The sequence below is a fragment of the Pseudochaenichthys georgianus genome, chromosome 19 (genome assembly GCF_902827115.2).
Source record: "Pseudochaenichthys georgianus chromosome 19, fPseGeo1.2, whole genome shotgun sequence".
Lineage (NCBI taxonomy): Eukaryota > Metazoa > Chordata > Actinopteri > Perciformes > Channichthyidae > Pseudochaenichthys > Pseudochaenichthys georgianus.
The window spans coordinates 19,779,415-19,801,620 of NC_047521.1; the positions used below are offsets into that span (position 1 = coordinate 19,779,415).

Here is a 22,206-nt window from a genome sequence, read left to right on the forward strand (position 1 = left end):
ATTTATCAGCATCCATATTCTTATGAGGTGTTATTATTTTATTATGAATGGAAATGTCCTTTACTTAATTGATTTAATGAATTTACTTTTGCTCTCTGTTTGTAATGTATGTGTTAATAGTATTTATTTATTTATGGTTTTCTAGCTTTTTTCATCTACATTTTCATGATTTTCACTTGAAAATCGGAAAAAATCAAATGTTATCATTTAAGTACCTTATATGTACCTAAATTACATGTGTATTATATAAACCTGACAATTATTGCAACAAAGTAAATGTTACTCTATGTATAGACAACAAAGGATCCATTGTGAACGATATTTTCATCATATGTTATCCTCTTTTATATTTTGCCAAAATCCTTTCAGTAGGCCTACTGCACATTCCCAAATATACATCCAACCGTTCATCACATATTTCATTCAACATTAAAGTGATATTGAACCTTTATCTAACATTGAATCTTTCAAACGAACCCTGAAAAATACATTGTTTTATCTTCCAATTAAACTATTTCCATAAATTAATGTGTGTGGCATATCATATCCTCCAGTGTAATTTTCTGAATAATTACATTACGTTTAATGTAGGTGTTTTCTGTCATGTCAGCTGTTAACAATCTGTATGTCTGGGAGATATGTGTTTTACTTGGGACGTTTTCTGAATCCTGAATTAAAAAAGATAAAGACTTTCACGACGCCATGTCTCTCCACATTACATGATGTGTTCATGTTAATGTGTCCAAGTTGTTTACATTACTATAGTTCTCACTCTGTGCTGTCCAGCCTCTCTCTTCCCTCAGCAGACTCCACCAGCCTGTCTCCTCTCACGACCCGTCCCTACTACACCCATAATTCCCCGCGCCAGGACAAGATGGATGAAAGCAGCGACCGCCGGAGAACAATGTTTTGGCAATAAACCCCCAAAGCGGCGAATACGGAGAGAATACAGGCACGTTTTAACCAACTGCGGTCATGTGTAGGTGAGTGGGAAACGAAATAGTATTTTATTTGTGGTGAATGCTTAAGCTTTGTCGAGATTTTACCCGACGGAATTGTGAGACGGTGAGATGCACCGAGAGCCAGCATCATTGTTTCTGTTGCATGGGCCGTAATGCGGGTTTTCATTCGGGGCAAGCTAGCAGCTAACTAGCTAGCTCATGGCAGCTTGATTGTTATAAACACAGCTGCTTCAAAGCGTACAGTTTTGTTTAGCACTGGATATCAAGTCCACGTGTACAGCAGTCGCCGAGGAATGTGTTTGGTAGCTAAATGTGCTGGTAAGGCTTATCCGGGAGCAATTACAGCTAAAGTTAGCTAACAATAAATAGAGCGCCAGCGTTGCTCGAAGCCAGACAGATTTGATTTCACGAGCGTCATCAAAGCTTGGGAATTGGAGAATGAGTAATTTATACCGATGACCTTATTTGTCTAAAACTTGCTGTTAAAATGTACATGTCCCACTGTTTTGTATTTGCTTCTATGGAATTGATTCATGCCTTTGTTTGTGTTATGTTTCCCCTCATATATGTACCTTCTTTTTTTTTTAAATAGCCAATATGCGTTAATGGCATCAAATCATGGATCCTGTTTTAGCATTAGCTAGCTTGATAGCAACACTAGGTAACATGCTAAACGTTGCGTTACATCGATAATATAGGATAAAAATACACATTTATCAAAGACATACATGGCTGATTGAGTCAACATAACTTTGATTGTTGGTTTGACTTTATGTGAATGGCCGATCTTTGGTTTTAGTTTGTCTTAGCCTATTGTTTTGATTGAGGACGTAAAGGTGCGTTGATTGTGTCTCATTGTGGTAAACCGGCTAGCTTGCTATGCTAACTAGCTAACTATTATGCATCACAAAAGCTCGTCCGCTTTCTGTTGAATTCAGTGTGGAGGAGCCAAATGGTCGGCTAGTGTAGACTAAACAATACATTCTCACTCCAGTCTTCTGTGCTCCTTTCGATACACGTAGTAACAAATCAAGCCTGCCTATTTTGACTGTTACGTCTAGCTGTATTTGACCTAAATATCGTTTGTTTTAGACAAGTGTAGTGGACCGAGTAATGTGCCTGTATTGAAATCAATGCCCCCCAGCTTTTTTATTCGTGATGGTTTATTAACCAAACATGGCCAGCGGTGTGCTTCAGTATACATCAAAGTGTAAAAACAATAGGGATGTCTGTCTGAAGGCGTTCAAGCTTTTGCACACATTTTATGTTGGCTACATTCCAAAACACATGTGGTGCTAAATGCCACAAGCAGAACAATACAGGGTTCAGACGCAGGTTTTTGCTCTTTTCTCCATTTACTATTAAACTAATTCGATAGAACCGATTTAGTTCCAAAGCTTGTATTTTATTAAGTATAGAGCTTCATTTTTTTTTACTTTATACCCTCACACAACATATATCATTCATATAATTCACAATCTTAGTGTCTCTGTTTTTTATTAACCAGAGATCTGTATTTCAATAATACAGTGTTATACATTTCTCTTAATGTGTATTAATATCTTTATTTTGTGTTTGTTATAGAGAATACTAAGTTATTTCATGATGGTTGACCTATTTATTATTTCATTTGGGGATTGATGTGGAATTTGGGCCATTGCGACGGTACGGTCTCTTTGAAGTATTGAACATACTAATTGTAAAAGAATATAAATGTTGGCTTGAAGCTGTGCCAAAAGTAGATTGCTGGGTTTGAGATAAAAGAAAAAGTCCACTAACTGCTTTTATATTTTACATTCATGTAGTATAAACAGTATTTACAATTTATTGCTTCACTGTTGTGTTGACAGTTTCACAAAGTGAGCTGTTTATTTTAATTCAGAGGTTTCTCACGACTATTTACGTAAAGCCTAATAAATCCAATTACGTAATTAATGGGCCACAGGGGAAATTGAGAGAACATTGTCATGCACACACTGAAGGCTAACGACAAGTGAGAAGTACTTTAGGTTGAGTGGCCTTAGACATTAGGTGTTTTTAAATACATTAATTACAAAACCTGACAAATATTTGTAATTGTATTATACGTATCAATGTCTAAAATCACCAATAATTAACATGATTCTTCTCTCTCTTTCAGGAAACCCTTCTCCTGCATTCTTCTTTAGACCTATTGCCCTTCTTCTTCCCTGCACAAAGCAACACCTCCACCATGAGTATTATCCAAGACAAATTAGGCAATGAGTTTTTGCGCAATGGTGGCATGGATCCCAATTTTGCACCAGGTATGCTTATGTTCAGCCACCTGCCGCCGGTCACCAGCTTTACGCGGCTCGCCACCCAGTCGGTTATGGGCGAGCTTCCTCAGGAGATGATCCTGAAGAAAGAACGCGACTCGCCCCCAGACCACCAGGGCAATTTGAACACAGGGGGCTTCCTCCACAGTATGGGAATTAAGCAGGAGCGACTAAGCGAGCTGGATTACCGCATGCCCCTCTACAGTGGGGGTGGAGGAGTAGGGGTAAACTGTGCTGGAGGGGGCGCGGGGAAAAGTAATAATGACATGCCGGACATGTCTTTCGGCAACCATCACCACCAAAATCACCAGAATATGCTCCTTCATGACCTCAGCCTCAGCAACGTCCGTTCCCTTGGAGAACAGGTGAGAAGGGGTTGTGGTTCTTAATATTGTTTAGTGATATCTAGTTCAACTTGCATTTGTACACCCTTTTAACTTTCAATTGATGTCCCTTTTCTGCCATTTACTGAATTTACCCTGTTGTTGTTGTTGTTGTGTGTCCTCAGATGCCTGTAAGACCGGGTAAAGAGCCAAAAGAGTCTGCAGGTAGAAGAGGGCGAAGGAACAACGGGGACGGGCAGGGAGGCAAGGCAAGAAGGAAACGCAACGATGCTAAGGTTAATCCCTTATCTGTGGTCCCCGTCAATACACCAGCAAAATGTGCTATTTGCCTGAAGAATATCTCAGTATCTAACATGTTCTGATGTGTTTTCTCTTTGTAGGCCATGATGTTGGATGGAGAAGGAGCCTGCATGTCCCCCAACTCAAAACCACATATCTGTGAGCACTGTAACGCGGCCTTTCGCAGCTCCTACCACTTACGCAGACATGTGCTCATACACACAGGTGAGAGGCTTTCGCTGCTTGCCAATGCCTTTTACTTCTTATCCTATATATTTATATTAAATGATGTGTTGATTGATGTTAAATTCAACCAGCTATGTCCACTCCTCCTTTCACTATGCACCATTGCTGATTAGATCTCCCAATAAGAGACGCCTGGTTGAGACTGTATTAGAGCTAACAACATTATAATGAAACTATGCTTGTACTAAACTATACTTCCCGTGATCAATTTGCATGTTACCTGCTCTTAAGCTATGTCAGCAGGATTGCACTAAAACACAATTAGGCAATAATAAAAACAGCGCTCTTGGAAAAAATAATATTACACTCTTCACTACCCTCCGGTCTAACTAATCTCCCCTTCCCCATGAGTGCTTGGGGCCATAGTTAAAACCAGGAAATCACAGAAGCCACAGATGACTCAATGACTACTCGTGTATTTCTGGAAGTCTTAGTCATCCTCTTTGCTGGGAATACCTCATTTTGCTCTTAGAACTTAAACACATAAAAGATTTGGAGGAAAGCTTTTTTTCAGTTTATTTGAAATCACTTGCCTTGTTTCCTGATTACTTCTTCCAAGCGTACCGGCATGTCACAATTTAAACATGGGAAATAAGTTGTTTTCGTATAGTTCTTTATCTTATGTGTCACACTAAATACACAATATAACACCATTTCTCTAGGAGATGTCTATATGACGTGTTTAGCACGTGAGTCTCATACGTCTTTGAGACGCCACAGCTTTAACTGTCATTGTGACCATATGGTCGGGTGACGGGCTAGGAGATAATTAATGTGGTGAGCGGATTGTTGTACTCTTGATCGCACAGGTGAGAGGCCTTTCCGGTGCAGTCAGTGTAACATGAGCTTCATCCAGAAATATCTTCTCCAGCGGCACGAGAAGATCCACAGTGGTGAGTTTCTGCCCTTGGATATAAGGTCTTGTGTTTTTGGAACACATCCCTTTGCTTATCTGCATAATCAGATTGCATAAGCGATGTTGTAGTTACACAAACTCTAACACCGTCATCTGTCTTTCTCAGGAGAGAAGCCTTTTAGCTGTGACCAGTGTAACATGCGCTTTATCCAGAAGTACCATATGGAGCGACACAAAAGGACACACAGTGGCGAGAAGCCATATCGCTGCGATACATGTCAACAAGTAGGTTATTTGTGGTCTCTTTGATTTGATGTCTTCTGCAATTTGGCTTTTATATATGTTTTTGATGCTGTTTTTGAAGTGATCCTTTATTGAATTATGTGTATCAGTAACATGCATTATTATCATTTTGTCTGCAAATCTAAAAAACATTTATTTCTGTGCATTCCACACTTAAATCCATCTTTAAATCCCTGTCTCAAATGGGATTGGTGAAGTTAAAAGATGTCATTGAGAGCAATATTTTAGAACGGTTTTGGTTTTTCTCCCTTATCCTTATCCATGTTCTCCTTTTTCCAATTTTAGTTTTTCTCAAGAACAGACCGGTTACTGAAGCACAAACGGACTTGTGGAGAAGCCATAAAGAAGGGCCTGGACCCGAGCATGCTGGAGCTCAGCGATGCGGAGCTAGGCCAGGGCAGCTATTCGCTCACTCAGGGAAACTCGACCACCTCCGGACGCAAGAGGGCCAAGTCCAAAAACGGAGAGGGCGGCAAGCGGAAGAAGAACGCCTCGGCATCAGCAGCTTCTTCCTCTGGGGGGATGAGTATGCAGGACTTCGACATGGAGCACCCCTCGGGCTCCGACCCCAACATGCAGGGACGTACTCCTAAATTGGTATTTAAAAAAGCCAGCCGCAAGGATCTGGACAAGGGCCTCCTCGCTCTGGAAGACACCGCCGACGGACAGAAACGGTTGGGGCAGAAGCACGACTCCATGGATCACGTGGAGGTTTCGGGCCTCGATAACATGGGTCTGCTCCAGGGGCCCGGGCTCAACAAGCAGGGGCCCACCACCAGCAGCAACTACGATGATGCAATGCAGTTTGTGAAAAAGCGGCGCTACCTCCAAGCTGTAAACAATGACTATGGAGCAGGCTCACTGCACATGGCATCCCAGGGCAACAGCGTCATCCACGGCTCCCTGGGGCCCGAGCCCACGCTGGCCATGCTGGACACCTCGCCTCTGGATCTCAAGCACGACAAGTCAGGCATTCCCGACGAGGTGCTGCAGACCCTGCTCGAGCATTATAGCCATAAGCCAGAGGGGCAACACCACCACGACGTGACTTTCGACCTGTCGGACCACCCGCACCACGTCGACCTCCAGCCGGCGGCCCCCGTCACCCCTGAGCTGGAGGACGACTCCCCCAACGGTGGCGACAAGCATGCAGTGATGAGCGAGTACTCGAAGTTCCTCCTGCAGGCCCTGGAGCGCACCAGCCACAGCGGGCCCTTCCCCAGCCTTGGCCAAACGGGGCCCTTTCCACTCCTGTCCAGCAGCTCCAGCCCCACGGGGCCCCTCTTCTCAGACAAACACGGGTACGCCACATCTCCGCTGGACTGTGGCTACCCGCCTTCTGTGTCCTCCCCGCTTCCCATTGTCGCCCCTTCGTCAAACTCCTCGTCGTCGTCCTCCAAGTCCCACTACGGCATGCTGGTCAGCTCCCCCTCCCAGGCGGGCTACCACCTCAGCTTGGAGCCCACCAGCCACCAGCAGCTGACCCCCTCTCAGGAGCTGACGGAGCAGCTGGAGAAGCAGCACTCCCCGGGCACCTTCAACCTACCTCCCCAGGACCTGACTGCCTCGGCAGACGGATCCAAGGGGCCGCAGCCCAAGTCCGGAGTGGGCATTGCACCCACCAACGGCTCCAGCTACCCAGACCTGTCCCCACTGAACACCCCAAAAGAAACCATGTACCAGATCGAGAACTTCGCCCAGGCCTTTGGCTCCCAGTTCAAGTCAGGGCGGCGGACCCCTCTGGGCTACGGCAGCGATCCTGGGGTGGAGGTGGACCACCGAATACGGACTCCAGTGTCAGAATTCTCAGGGTATACCAGTTTGTTAGCTGACGTCGGCGAGCCAGTGAGTACAGGATCAAAAACCCAGACAAGCCAAAGTTTCAGATAAGGGTCAAACGAGGTGAATCCAGCAGGGGGCTCCTGTTACTGTCCACGCAGCCCCCACACCCATCCGAATTTTTGTTTTTTAAAACACTGCCATTAATTGTTAATACAAAATGACCAGGGAGGGTCTTTCATGGCCTCAAATGCAATTTTTTAAAATATTCTCATTTTTATTATGTATTTAGTCGCTTCATTTTTGTTTAAGAGTAGTGATTTCGATATGAACGTACCGTAGATTTAAATGTAATTTAAAACATTTAGAGGGTAGCTATAAACTTGCTTCTTTTTTTTTGGAAACCCTTGTGTTTTACCAATCATACCATTGTAAAGTAATAATGGCTAATGTTGATAATTTCAATAATAACATGTGTGGCAGGGAAAGGCCCAGAATTCAAATTGCAAAAAAAGTATATATTGTCTGTTACAAGAAACATATTAACTCAGGAAAAATAGTCAAATTTGTGTAATAAGACTTTGTATTATGAGATGCAATTAGCACAGTTTTTACAGGTGTACTTTGAGACTACAAAGCTTTGATTTTTTGTTTCTTTTTTACTCGTCGGAAAAACAACAAATTACAATACATGATGTTTGGTTTCTACTGCGTGTAGCTTTGTTGAGATTATGGTACTGTTGTGTCAATGTGAAGACATCAATGTGAAGACATCCACATTTCTTTTGAAAGCCACATGTGTACACGAGGTAGTATAAATTGTAGTGGAGTTCAGCACACAGCATCTTTAAGGTAACTTGTCAGCTTTAGGCGTCGGTTAATGAATCTCGTCTAACCGCATACTTCTCTAGTTGTGCCTGCTTTGGCCAGTAGAAAAGAAGAAGCTTAGACTAAATTCATCCCATTGCTGTTACGGGCGTCTCAGAAACATCATCGGAGATCTTTTCCTCATGCTGTTGCTGTCGTCGTCACTTTCTGCTCCACTCTTGCTGTTCCTTTTTTGTGTAAATGGAATCAAACAAGCACTTTTTAAAAACAAATCATCATTGGAAGCAACAACAACCCATTAAATTTGCATATGTGATACGTGATTATTATGCTAATGTTTATTATTATTATTTTAAGAGGAGAAAACTGTGAACGGGATTGGGGGGTGGGAGGGAGGGAGTATTTTAACGGGTTTGAATAGGGGTTGAGTAGGCATGGGCATCTAAATGTATTTTGTTGCTTTTTTCTTACGGTCTGTCGGGTGATGTTGTAAAAAGATTTGCCATAACTTTGTTATACAATATTTTGAGAGTACCTCTTTGTATTTAAGTGTTTTGAGAGACGGGCTGACATGCTGGAACCCCAAACCCCTTTTTATTTATTCTCCACTAGCCACAACAGAACTCAGTAGCAGATATTTTTGGCAAGTAATCCCAATACCTCTTACCTCCTTTTCCCCCCCTCGACTATTTCTTAATGATATTTTTAACCCCACTGTGGTAGTAGCTACAAGAAACTGCTTCAATGATACAGTTGAGAAACACAAACGGTAACTTATTCCCCCCTCCCCTTTCCCAAAATGCAGCCCTGCACTCACAAGAATAAACAATGGCCTTCTTTGTCTTCTGTGGCTAAAGCCATTCTATCCCGGCAGCCAGGGTTGATATTTAATTTAGTTGATTTCCTGTGAGCCGAACCCCCCCCTTCTCCCCTTTTCCTTTTCCTATGTCTGTGAGCTCCACAGCCAAGAGACTTTGAAGCTGCTCAGATCACAGGGAACAAAGACTGACCAGCCACCTCACTCCAAACAAACACTATGCTTTCTAAAGGAGAAAAAAAAAAGAGTGGGTGAGAGACGGAGAAAAAAAAAGACGATACGATTGACCTAAATATACCTCATATCACTAAAGCGCAAGAAAGCAGGGACACGCGTTTCATGTATGTAGTGGAAATATTTGTAGTATAGGTTCGACATATTGTATAATCATTTTAACACTGCCTGTGTTTACAATTATAGAGCAAATGACTCGTCAAAATGCAAATGTATTTTTCTTTTTCTGTAAAAACATCCACGCCAAGCAGTGTTGCATTCTAGATGCCTCATAGAACATTCATTTTTCTCGTTATATCCCTTATTTTTGTTACTTGCCATAATGTGTTTTGATATGATCTCTAGAAGGATATTGTTTACAGAAATGTACAAAAACACTACAAATGTGTGTTCTCATTTTTTTTTTGAGTTTTTCTCCAGTATGCATGATAAAGACATTTTTCTATGGCTTTTTTTCTGACTCACCTCAATACCAAATGTTGTAGCAGAGGCCTCCCCATCCCCTTTGTCTTATTTGTTCTAGACCCCATGTGATATGATTTCCCAGGCTGTACCTGTTATTGAGATGAACGGATTAGAGAAGCCAATAAAACTTTTTGTTACAAAAAAAGAAGACGGTGTGGTTTATGTCTCTCGGAAGCTCATGTGATACCTGATATTGTTTATTTTTTCTAATTATTGGTATTATTTTGTTCTGTTTTTACAAAAGATTTTGGGCAAACATCTTTTCCTGGCAATGACAGCAGCACATAGAAAAATGGCTGACATCATTTGATAGAAATCTGAAGATAATTAGCAGGGTTCGTACGGTCATTGAAAACCTGGAAAATTCATGGAAATTCAAAATGCAAATTCCAGGCCCTGGAAAAGTTATGGAAAACAATATTTTTCCCAAAGTTTTGGAAAAGTCATGGAAATGTAACTAAAGTTGCGTCAAATATAATTTACATTTTATCTAATCGCCGAAATAATCTGCGGTCGCGAGCTGTTATGTGCCATCATGACGCGCATGGTGTCATTTTTTAATATATGAAGCGCGAGCTGTGTGCTCGAGTCTTCCTGCCTGTCGGCTGAACTCTGCTGCTCCGGGATGAGGGTCAACTACATCAGCAACGGTGCGTTCGTTAACTGTGCGGAGTCACTGTGGCACAGACTGAACAGCTGTTAGAACGGGCCGTTCAGGTGTTCAGAGCAGAGCGGCAGAGCGTGATGTGAACTGAAACGTTTTTCTGTCGCAATATTATTTAAGGAATCGTTGAGCTAGCTAGCTAGCTAGCATACATTGTCACTATCTGCTAACGTTAGCTTTAGCCTTCGTTTTCTAATAGTTTTTTTCATAGGCTATAAACAGAGGTGGTATAAGTACTCAGATCTTGTACTTTAGTTGAAGTACTCAGAAATTGTACTTAATAAAAGTAGAAGTACTTAGATCTTGTACTTGAGTAAAAGTAGAAGTACTCAGATCTTGTACTTGAGTAAAAGTAGAAGTACTCAGGTATTGTACTTGAGTAAAAGTAGAAGTACTCGTACTTAGATCTTGTGCTTGAGTAAAAGTAGAAGTACTCGGATCTTGTACTTGAGTAAAAGTAGAAGTACTTAGATCGTGTACTTGAGTAAAAGTAGATTACTCAGATCTTGTACTTGACTAAAAGTAGAAGTACTCAGGTCTTGTACTTGAGTGAAAGTAGAAGTACTCAGATCTTGTACTTAGTAAAAGTAGAAGTACTCAGATCTTGTACTTAGTAAAAGTAGAAGTACTCAGATCTTGTACTTGAGTAAAAGTAGAAGTACTCAAATATTGTACTTGAGTAAAAGTAGAAGTACTCAGATCTTGTACTTGAGTAAAGCAGAAGTACTCAGATCTTGTACTTGAGTAAAAGTAGAAGTACTCAGATCTTGTACTTAGTAAAAGTAGAAGTACCAGAGTAGGAATACTCTGTTACAGTAAAAGTCCTGCATTCAAAATGTTCCTCAAGTAAAAGTAGAAAAGTATTCTCATCAAAATATAGTGAAAGTAGCGACAGTAAAAGTAGTCATTGTGCAGATTGGTCCATTTCAGAATAATATATATATATGTTTTATAATGATTGATCATGAAAGTGTTCTCAAAGCTGGTAAAGGTGCAGCTAGTTTGAAGGACTTTGTATTCTGCAGGGTAGCTTGTGGATTTACTCCAGGTGGAACTAAAGTCTGATTCAACACTCGATTATATTTCACATCATTCATCCACATCTGTAAAGTAACTAAAGTTATTAAATACATGTAGTGGAGGAAAAGTGCCCCATGTACCTCTGAACTGTAGAGGAGTAGAAGTACACAGTAGCAAAACATTGAAATACTTAAATAAAGTACAAGTATCTCAAAATTATACCCACGTATAGTACTTGTTGAGTTTATGAACTTAGTTACTTTACACCAGTGGCTATACAGATAGAAAGACTAAGCCTTGCACAGAGGCATGAAAATACATGTTCAAAATGCTCAACAGTGCTGCCAAAATTATAAACTGACTGCTACACAATTAAAATAAATGCTTTTGTATATTTATATTAGATGTGACTCTTTGGCATTTCTGTTATTATTACCTGCTGCTTTAGTTGTTCTGACTGCTAACATCCTGTTATTCCTCATTTTAAAGCCGATATTCCGTTGGGGTCGGGGGGCTCGGGTCCTTGTCACCTTTTTCATACCGGATGAGTTTGCATCCCTGACTACAGTTACTTTAGCGTGTAGAATCTAGTAAGCCTACTATTTGATTTGTTTTAGATACGCACTACATGTTTCATATGCAGACCTTATTTTCCTGTTCCATGTTCAAATAAACCATTTTCAGTGGTAATTTTTTTTTGGTCATGGAAAATTAGGTAAAGGTCATTGAAAAGTCATTGAAAATCATTGGTGAAAAAGTGTATGAACCCTGAATTAGGAATTGCAAAACAAAAACTAAATAGTGATGTGTAATGTAAATACACACTTAAGGCATTACAAGCACACTTGACATTGCGATATTTTCTTTCCTGCGATATGAAGAAATACAGGAATTGAAGAAAAAAACGTTTTTTTTGTCTGCAAACCATCCTTTCTTCAACTTTAATGCTATACAATTGGTATTTTTTTACGATATTTAACCGGATGAAGGATTTTAGTCACAAACTTCTGGATCTTAAGTTATCAGAGCAACAAGTTGAGCTAGCTCGGTTATCCTGCTGTGATCTGATGAAGAATGGTTGTGATTGGTGGTTTGCTGTGCATGCAGAGCCTGCATGTCACTCACTCAAGTACCTTTTCCTTTTGTAGCAAAAGAATTGTAACATGACGTGTTTGAGTTAATTTGCCTACTTAATATTGCACTTCCTACATTTTTTTTTTTTTAAATCGCACGTCCTGCCTGCATGCGCATAACGCGATTATTGTCACGACACGATATATCGTGCAGCCCTAGTTGTGATTGTTTTTCAGTTACATATTTTTAGGAAACATTGTAATTCAGATGATATGGTTTCTAAAACTTCTCGTTTTCTCCTCAGATTATGAAATAATTGCTTTGAACACTTTTTCCCAGTTGCAGGTCGTATTTCAACACAGAAGCCACCAGACAACAGTGACTTGCATTCTCACTTTGGATGCACCTTGCTCCTGCTGTGAGTGACAGTCATGTGATCCTTCAATACATAATGTGTTTTTAATGTGAATCCTCCTATCGTTTTGAAACGACCTGCTGCCAGAGGATGGAGCTGTTTTCCACCTGACAGACGTAAACGCAGGTAAAACGTTATCAGATCATTTATACTATAGTGGTTGAAATGTACCTGCTTCCTCCTGATAGGTACTGAACGTATGTTACCAGATTCTTTAGTGTTCACACTGTTCACCCTACACCTGTTTCCCAGACACTGAAGAGAGCCTGTTATTATGGCCTTTTGTCTGGAATAGATCAGCGGTAGTGGTGTTTATGGATAGGTCAACAATGCATTTTAAAATGGTTTATATTGCGTACCAGAGTGCAGGAATACTCTGTTACAAGTCAAAGTCCTGCATTCAAAATGTTACTCAAGTAAAAATAGAAAAATAATTAGCATCAATAGTTACTTTATACCTCTGGATAGTCTGGGCTTTTTCAAAAATGACCCGGTATTTAAGTCCTTGTCTGACGAAAGGGTTATAAAACAATAAGAAAATCCAACAATATTCAGTCGGTACAAAGAATGTGTGCAAATCATTAGCTTCCTGTCTTGGTGTGTATAGCTCTTTTGTCATTGTTTTGAAGGCAGATGAGCAGTATCTCTGAGCAGTCTCTTGTTGAAGGAGCCTCGTGATCAGAGTTAAGCCTTAAGGGTCTCAGTGGGTTTGACTGGCACTGCCACCTTTTACAAAGCTGGTATCTCTCCATCATGAACGTCATGTTCTAACTCTAATCACTGCCAGGAACAGCAGGCTGGGTGGGGTCGAGGATGGCCGTAACTGCGAGTGACTTTGGACTTACAGCTAGCAGGAGACACAGATGCAGTTACTGCTCCGCCATCGCACCTCTGTTGACTCAGGGCAACATGTTCATAAAACCTGCCGCTGACAAATGTAGCCGGGGAATTATATCGGCGATGTCTAAATGTGCAGGGATTAATCATTTACCGGATCCAAAATATACTGTTGAAGTCACACACATCATATAAAAAATTAATAATAAACCCATGGTTCGCTACTAACCAATTTATTATTTATTTATTATTATTTTGAAGGTAGGTGATGATGAAATACAGAGTGAAATCCTTCTAGTTCAACAAAGCAATGGGATTTATTGGATAGTTTGTACATAGTAGATCCCATTGTTGTGATAATGTAGATGTCTGGGTAAAGAGAATGTCCTATCATATATCATATGTTGTAATGTTATAATCTATCCACTCCAAAGGCCTGACAATTGAATTTATGTATTTAAATGATGAATTTGCAAAAATGATGTCTATTTACATATATAGTGAAACAGTTTGACATGCATTTTAAAAACAAGTCATGTCTGTTTCTAAACTTATTATAATTAAAGGATATAGGCGTATTTTTAACAAGGGTGTAAGAAACAATCAGTACAGTACCGAACAGCGATATCATATTTGTGATACTGCATTGACCCCAAAAAATACTATCGAATTCAAATATTGGTTTCATTTAAAGATTAACTCAGTCAATATTTTGCAAAGATAGGCACCAATGGGGCTTCTCAAATAAAGTGACATAATGTTAAATTTCCCAGAGACTGTAATAAAGGTACATGCAGATCCCACTGTTCTGATATCATGTGAAATGTTTTAACTCAGACGTTATTCATATGCTGGTGTGTTCTTAATGCTTTGAGTTTTCCTTAAATTAGACTTTTTTTTAAATCTCAATATATCACCTTGCTTTGAGTATCATGATTTTTCACAGTATATTGTAACCCCTGTATTATCATATGTATCATATTTCCCCCAAATATGAACTACTTAGATATAGTCATAAGTTAAAGGAGACCTATCATGCTATATTTGAATAATATATTGTAGGGCCATACCTATATAAGGTATATTTATACGTTTTTTTTTCAAAATACCAAACAGATCATGCATTTTAGATATGCCTCATTTTGCTCTATTTTCCTCTCCTCCACCCTGTCTTTGCATGCACTGCAGCTGACCACGCCCCCCTGCAAAGGAGGGGGCCATGTTACCATGCTGTTACCATGCCACGGCAACCTCTCATTCGCCTGATTCGTGGAGAGTTGGCCATATAGGCGGAGCTCCTCGTCACTGACATCACACTATTTTCAAATCTGGATCAGTCTGTATCAGATCCATTGCAGCCCCGTTTTTAGAGATTTGGGTACGGAGGAAAAGAGAGACGGTTGTGTTTTCTGACACTTGGTGAGTTCCCTGACACACCGGGGACACATATTCATGTATAAAAGACGTACAAAAGTGCATTTTGCATGATAGGTCCCATTTAATTAAAGAGTGAGGGCAGTTTCCAATCCAGTGTTTTGAAAATATGAAAACAAATGTATTAAAATCATTTATAGTGTGGAACCCCCACTTTAACTAAAGTGTTGTTTTTTTATCTACAAATCAACACCCATGGAAACAAGGGCTTGAACCATTTTTACCTACTGGTCAAACGGTTTTTATCGAAAGGCTATTTTAGCCATTTGACACCCATGGTGACGCTTCAGTGGCGTAAGACTTTAGTCAGTTGTGTGTTCATTTAGATATAGATCTGGGATCAAAGTCAACTTGGAGATAAAACCTTTTTATGGGTGTTGATGAGAAGATATATCAATGAACTTTAAAATATTAAAACATAACTTCAGACTTGTGAAGGGGAAGGTTGATAACACACTTTGATTTACCAAATGTTCAAACTTTCAAGTTGAGGTCTCATAATGCTTATTTTGTAGACAGTTTAACAACAAGATCACAATATCTCACATCTTATGACGTCTCTGAATCAAAGGTCACATTTTCCTGCGGCCCACCCTGGTTTATTGTCCACTTGCTTTCTGATAAGACAGTTCAAACTGGATTTAATCACTTTCTGAAGCAACATTTTAAGACATTTGTTCTTAATGGCATTTAGCGTCATGGGTGCAGCTTCTTTTGTTTCGCTGTATGGAGTCGGACACAATCATGTTAAAAATGGTGCTGTGGAGAAATCATGTTTACAGAAGCTGTCCTAGGAGTGAATGGTAACTGGTGAAACGGCCATAAATTCATAAAATGACTGGCAAGGAATGTAATCTTTGCCCCTCCTGTTCATTTCGGCCTCTATAAGTAACTTATAAAGTCTGAGGCTTAGATGTACAATTGTATGTGCTATTTGAACAAGAAAGAAGCTGAAAATTGTCATAAATGACTACGTCAATCCTCTAATTCTGTTTCCACATGGTTTCAGCTGTCGACCCAGGGAATATATACGTGATTGTAACTGTAATTAGTTTTATATCATATATTTATTATAACCCCTATAATTAAACACTCCTCTGCTTTAAAGCTTCCTCATTATATACAAAAAACCTGGTATAATTCCAACAGTTTCATCTTATCTGCCTTACTGACGGCGGCCATTGCTTCCTTTTTTTGGTTCTCCTAAACTGTGCCTTTATTAACCGTTATTACAAACAAAAGAGAAACAAACCACTTTCCCTGAGAAGTTTAGAGAAATATGAACAGTATATGGCTACAAAATACTATGTTTAAACATTATGTCTGAACATACAGTAGCTATGATATAAGAGATAAACAACATGACCATAGCTGTGTGGGATATGACTGTTCCTAAAGGAAAAGGTCTAAGATAAGAATTTTAAGACATTTTATTGGTATCTTTACACAAATAAACAAAAACACAATTGCAGAAAACAACAGAAATGAACTGTATGTGATGATCTGTTGGATAGACAAATGTATTATTAATTATATTGCAATTTTTTTTATGATTTACTGCAGCGTATGGGAAGATTTGCGTGTTGATGATGTGTGAGGAATATTACCTGACTTAAGATAATGTTTTCACATTTGTTACATTTTAGATATCTCTATTAACTTGGATGTCTTGTGAAACACTTTATGTTGAAAACTGTTTTTTTTTTTCTAACACAAAGCGTATCTTCGCCATAATCAATGATGTTAGGTTTGACTTTCAGGATTGTCCCAAACACATCATCACTCAGGCCCTTTGCTGTGTGCAGAGGATGTTAGCCTGTTCTCTTATGTCATTTTAAGACAGTTTGTGATTATTCATTAAGTGGTTCCTCTTTCACGCTACACTTCCCAAAGATCATTTGGCAAACAAACAGCCAGGCCAGCCCTATTGTTCTTCTTTGGTTTTTCTCTATAATTTAAATATGTTGTGTTTATGATGGCTATAGATATGTGTCTCAAAGATCTGACTCAGTTTCTGGTCTTTAACAAAAAACAAACAGAGACATGGGAAGTGGGACCTCCAAGTCTTTTTTTTCTGGGCGGGAAATGTACTTTGGCACATGGTGCCGCCCTCAAGGGAGTGGCCAATGATTAAAACTGCCAGTGGAGGACACTGGAGCCCTTAATCCTCGTCCACTCACCCACCTCTCTGGCTCTCTTTCTCTTGGTAACATTTGTCAGTAAGTTATTTTTCAATGGCTCGAGAATTTAACCTCCGCCTTTTGCTGGTTGTGGCCTGTCTTGGTAAGTTGGCTGAACCTTTATTTGTATCAGTCGTTAGCCTCTCGCAAATAAATAGGAGAAATGTAATGTATATTTTATAACAGAGGAACATTTAGTTTTTTCTCACAGTCTATTTTTTATGGATATGTAAAAGGTTGTTATCCAGAATAATATAATCATCACAGATCTTGTGTTGAAATGGGTTTTTATAAGAAAGTAGAAGATCCAAAGAAGATATTGCGTGGTTCTAGATCAAGTGATACCCTTTCAGGTAAAATGGAAGTGATGATATAGACTGAGGGCTGAAACAACATTGCTAATGTATGCATCTATTTTCTCAAAAAAAGAATTGATCAGTTTTGTTCAAAATTGAAAAGCCAGGTATACAGCTTGTCAGAAATGAAGGCCCACTTTTCATAATGCCTATAAGATTGGCCTAACAACAATTTGTTTTATGTACGATTGGTTTAAACGCAATTAAATGTAAATATTTAACTACTGTGTTAATTCAGACAATCTGACTTTATCTTATGACCCTTGTTGTCACCTATTTCAATCAAGGAAGTCTATTGGGTTTCCTTATACACCCTCCAGTCTGGTTTTAATAGCTTTGATTGAGCTTTAGACATTGGACCCGTAATTTGTAGGCCTCTTCAATTATGTCTCTTTTTTTGTGTTTTTCTTAAATCTTCCATAAATGTGAAACAACAACAGCAGTGCCTACCACCATAACATCAGTAACTACCACCACAACAACAGCAGTGCCTACCACCACACCAGTAGTACCTGCTACCACAACAACAGCAGTGACTACCACCACACCAGCAGTACCTACTACCACAACAACAGCAGTGCCTACCACCACACCAGTAGTACCTGCTACCACAACAACAGCAGTGACTACCACCACACCAGCAGTACCTACTACCACAACAACAGCAGTGCCTACCACCACACCAGTAGTACCTGCTACCACAACAACAGCAGTGCCTACCACCACACCAGCAGTACCTACTACCACAACAACAGCAGTGCCTACCACCACACCAGTAGTACCTGCTACCACAACAACAGCAGTGCCTACCACCACACCAGCATTACCTACTACCACAACAACAGCAGTGACTACCACCACACCAGCAGTACCTACCACCAGTACCACAGCAGTACCTACCACCAGTACACCAGCAGTACCTACCACCAATACAACAGCAGTGACTACCACCAATACAACAGCAGTGACGACTACCACAACAACAGCAGGACCTACAACGACAATGCTTCCAAGTAATGTCACTTATCAAAAAAACATATTATCTGTTTCCAAGATGTCATTGTTTCAAAAATGATTATCATGTAGGCTAGTGTTCTGTGCATTTTTTTCATCTTCTTTTGACTGGCCTTAGACCCTTGTAATGAAAACTCATGTGGCGCTGGGGCCACCTGTGAACCTCGTGCCAATCAAACCTTTGCATGCTTGTGTTTGACTGGTGATTTCTACAATAATATCAGCAAAACTTGTGACAGTGGTGAGTATTTGTCCTCTATGACGTTGTTCCAGTCCATGCTAAGAATTGGCTAAATGATTTGTAATATTAAAGTGTAGGCCTGTATGTAAGGCCTATCTGTGGAATGAAAAGTATAGTGTTAATCTTTTTTAGTTTTAAGCTAAGATTCATTGAAGTCTAGTAGTATCAGGTTGGTCAACATGATAAGCATCTTTAGGAAAAAAGTGCTACTTACTCATTTCATGAAATACTGAACTTTTACCTGTATATGTTTGCCTGGATACATTACCACCATCTACAGTGAAAGGATATGCATTGGTAAGGGCATTTAGTGTGGTAGAGACATACAGATTGTGTGTGTGTGTGTGTGTGTGTGTGTGTGTGTGTGTGTGTGTGTGTGTGTGTGTGTGTGTGTGTGTGTGTGTGTGTGTGTGTGTGTGTGTGTGTGTGTGTGTGTGTGTGTGTGTGTGTGTGTGTGTGTGTGTGTGTGTGTGTGTGTGTGTGTGTGTGTGTGTGAGACATACTAGCCTTTGTTTAACTAAACGACACTACCTGAACCTTTTCTATCTTTGCAGCATGTCCCAGTGGTCAAACATCTGTTGGATCATCCAATACCTGTGTATTGTAAGGTTGAAATGCCATATCATATTAAAAAAAAAAAATACAACTCATACTAAGGGCTTGGTTTAAAATTAAATTATATATGACTATTTGTTCTTCTCTTTCTGTTGTTCATTTGGTTATTCTGGTTTAAAATGCGGCGATTGTGAGTATACACAATATCTGTTTGACCATTAAGACGAAACGACAGCCACAAAAGAATACATTATCAAAAATATTTATTATGACACAGAAGAAATCAATAACCTATAAAATGTATGCAAAATGGATGACATCTCATTTAATTTTCTTTTTAAAAAGACACATTTATCAGATTTTACAAAAGGCTTTATAACTTTTACATGAGACCTGTGAACAGACCTTGATGTAAAGAAAAGTCGGGGTCCATTATGACTTTGTTGTCCCTTCATTTTAAAACACTTGTATGTCAAAAGTTGTACGAAATGTCAATAGCCTTGTTGTAAATGTCCTTGTCATTGTGTTTGTTAGCATACAAGCTGTCGCTGATAATCGTTGGCTCTGTGCTCGGGGGACTGCTGCTCATCACGCTCATTGTTCTGATTGTAGTGGCAGTCAGGTGAGCCCCACATCTATTCACCTGCCCAGTCATTCATTGTTGACTCTGTCATGTTTTAGCCATGTTTATCTCTCAATCTCCCACCCATCATATTGATTATGAACCTTTTCTATTGTGACAAAGCTGCATTTAACCTGACATTTTCTTAATGCACCACACATTTGGCAACAGATGGAGTTGTAGAATAATCTATCTACTAATACAATGAAGTATATAGTGCAGACAAGACAGATAAAGCTAAAGTTGATTGTAATTGTATGTACTCTTTTTAGATCCACAAAGAAAAAGAGCTGCAAAAAAGCAGACACTGGGAACTCTTATGTTAGCCAACTCCCTGTCAAGGCGCCATTGGGAGCCCACAGCCACGTAGCCCCGGCTAATGGGCTAGGTAACGGCCAGTCAGCCTTTGGCAATGCTGGGGTGCCTAGGATCCCACGGGCCATGACCACCAGCAGCTGGGACAGCAGGACCAACCTGGAGATGACTCAGAGCAACAGCCGGCAGAACCTGATCCCTGCTGGGAGGAACTCGGTGAGCATGACTCTGTGTGATAGACAGAGGACAGAAGTTGGACGGTAGTTTGTAAATAGTTAGGAATATAAAATGGAAACAATGTCCTTAAAGCAAAGAGGTCTGGGAAAGTGTTGAGATCCATTCATTTAAATGATCATGTTTCTTCATAAATAAAAATGTGTTGTTTTTGTTCAGAGGATAAGTTCATATTTTTCATGACAAAATCTTTTTTCTACACTTACTTTACTCAAATAATCAGAATCAGGTTTATTTCCAGGTAGGTTTACACGTACAAGGAATTTGACTTGATGTCCTGGTGCATCCATATAAATGAACATTACAAAATATTAGAAAATAATTCAAAAATATAGTAAAATATTGCAGTACTTATATAGAAATAGAATGGAATAAAATATGGAATAAAATTAGGCGGTAATGAAAAAAAATAAAACAGATCATATGGATGTATAACAGATAATCTGTTAGAACACATGTTTAATATAGTTTCAAAACATGCATTTTTTGTTATTTCAAAAATATTGAGGCTATAGATATAATTGGACATGGGACATATATCCCCCATAGGGTCCCCCATATATTCTATATCTTGTAACATGTCCTTTGTAAAAATAAAAAAAGGAGAACAGACCAACAGAAAAAGAAAAAATGCTGAGCAGAAGAGAAAACATTTATCAGGTTAAGATAAACGTAATATATTGGTTTTTGAAATAATTGAATACAAAAATTCTCTTTCCATTTTAGCAGTTCTACGAGGACAATGAGGACCAGTATGCTCAGTCTCGACAGAGCAGCCTCTACGCTCGCCCGCAGAACACCCCGTATTCCCAGAGTCGACCTCAGAACAACCCGTACGCTCAGAGCCAAGGCCACAGCAGCCCTTACATGCACTAAGACGGTTTGACTAATGAGGAAGCACAAATCCTTCATTGACATTTACCCAGATCAGAAACTGGGTCAGGAACACCTCAACATTCTCCTTTTTTTGTTTTTTCCCCCACAAATAACTTTATTCCTAAACACCACCAGGTCCTGTGCAATAGCTGGAGAAATGTGAAAAAAAGGTGTAAACTCTATTCTTACTAATTATAAGCTGTTATAAATAATGTGTGTATTTCTTTCATCTTTGTCAAAGTTCTGAATATGAGATACAATGGGGGTCTTTTTAAAGGTTTCTCAACATTTTTGTCAATCAATTAGGATATTACTCTTTAACGATTTCACATTTGTAAACCCTCAAACGAGGAGCTGTTCGATATATTATTATAAATAAATGAATATGTTATGTGAGGGTCGTCACATAACATGAATTTACAGGTAATCGTTCTGTATGTGAAATGTGTTGTTTATCATGAGAATTATCATTAACTCAGCTGTTGTGAATGAGACGGGTTTCCTTTGTTCGCATACCATTTAATGAGTTATTCCTAAATTAGGGCATGTCAGATGCCTCCCTATATATTTCAGTATAATTTGGGTAAAATGTTTACTACATTGAAACAGTTTGATGTATTATTTTGTACAGCTGTGAGCATATTTTGTTTTATTTCCAACCAATTTCTTGATACCAAGCTGTATTCAACATGGAAAAATAAAACAACAATACTTATACTTATTCAGTTGTTTTTTTTTCGTCACTCATATTATCCTTAGGAAATGTACCTAATTTCAACAATAAAAAATTGACATTACATTAAACACACACAAAATAATGACATTTACACTACTTATGATATTCACGGTGTATTTAAATAGTTAACGTTAAAGTTAAAGTAAGTTAAAGTAGCTGGGGTCACACGTGGTGGGAAGACGAGTGGGACAGTTCATCTCATCAGAGCCGTCCCCGCAGTCAT

At 39.4% G+C, this 22,206-nt stretch overlaps 2 protein-coding genes across 6 annotated transcripts; both read left to right on the plus strand.

The window, feature by feature from the left end:
* The first annotated feature begins 799 nt into the window (after positions 1–799).
* Positions 800–9,548, plus strand: znf281b (zinc finger protein 281b). Of its 2 annotated transcripts, none has more exons than XM_034107646.1 (7): positions 800–983; positions 3,103–3,624; positions 3,768–3,878; positions 3,984–4,107; positions 4,938–5,021; positions 5,151–5,269; positions 5,573–9,548. In XM_034107646.1, exons 2-7 carry the CDS (start codon positions 3,175–3,177, stop codon positions 7,175–7,177), a joined length of 2,493 nt encoding a protein of 830 aa, XP_033963537.1. In that variant the 5' UTR covers positions 800–983; positions 3,103–3,174; the 3' UTR covers positions 7,178–9,548. The 2 variants fall into 2 exon arrangements, with proteins under 2 accessions (XP_033963537.1, XP_071062866.1); XM_071206765.1 differs by having other exon boundaries at positions 3,984–4,106; positions 4,928–5,021.
* Positions 9,549–17,012: 7,464 nt separating this feature from the next.
* Positions 17,013–21,968, plus strand: LOC117464508 (uncharacterized). 4 transcript variants are annotated; one of them, XM_034106968.1, is made up of 6 exons: positions 17,013–17,137; positions 17,831–18,403; positions 18,523–18,645; positions 19,735–19,822; positions 20,095–20,353; positions 21,098–21,968. In XM_034106968.1, the coding sequence occupies exons 1-6, from the start codon at positions 17,089–17,091 to the stop codon at positions 21,245–21,247; spliced, it is 1,242 nt and encodes a 413-aa protein (XP_033962859.1). In that variant the 5' UTR covers positions 17,013–17,088; the 3' UTR covers positions 21,248–21,968. The 4 variants fall into 4 exon arrangements, with proteins under 4 accessions (XP_033962859.1, XP_033962861.1, XP_033962860.1 ...); XM_034106970.1 differs by having other exon boundaries at positions 21,101–21,968; XM_034106969.1 differs by having other exon boundaries at positions 17,834–18,403.
* Positions 21,969–22,206: the final 238 nt, after the last annotated feature.

What these genes read in the sequence shown, in the direction of transcription:
- znf281b (XM_071206765.1), top strand. Translation starts at nt 3,175, where the DNA reads ATGAGTATTATCCAAGACAAATTAGGCAATGAGTTTTTGCGCAATGGT. An exon ending in GGAAACGCAACGATGCTAAG is followed by an intron (nt 3,879 to 3,983) that starts GTTAATCCCTTA and finishes TTCTCTTTGTAG; the next exon opens with GCCATGATGTTGGATGGAGA. An exon ending in GCACGAGAAGATCCACAGTG is followed by an intron (nt 5,022 to 5,150) that starts GTGAGTTTCTGC and finishes TGTCTTTCTCAG; the next exon opens with GAGAGAAGCCTTTTAGCTGT.
- LOC117464508 (XM_034106968.1), top strand. Translation starts at nt 17,089, where the DNA reads ATGGCTCGAGAATTTAACCTCCGCCTTTTGCTGGTTGTGGCCTGTCTT. An exon ending in CAGCAAAACTTGTGACAGTG is followed by an intron (nt 18,646 to 19,734) that starts GTGAGTATTTGT and finishes TGTGTTTGTTAG; the next exon opens with CATACAAGCTGTCGCTGATA. An exon ending in TCCCTGCTGGGAGGAACTCG is followed by an intron (nt 20,354 to 21,097) that starts GTGAGCATGACT and finishes TTTCCATTTTAG; the next exon opens with CAGTTCTACGAGGACAATGA.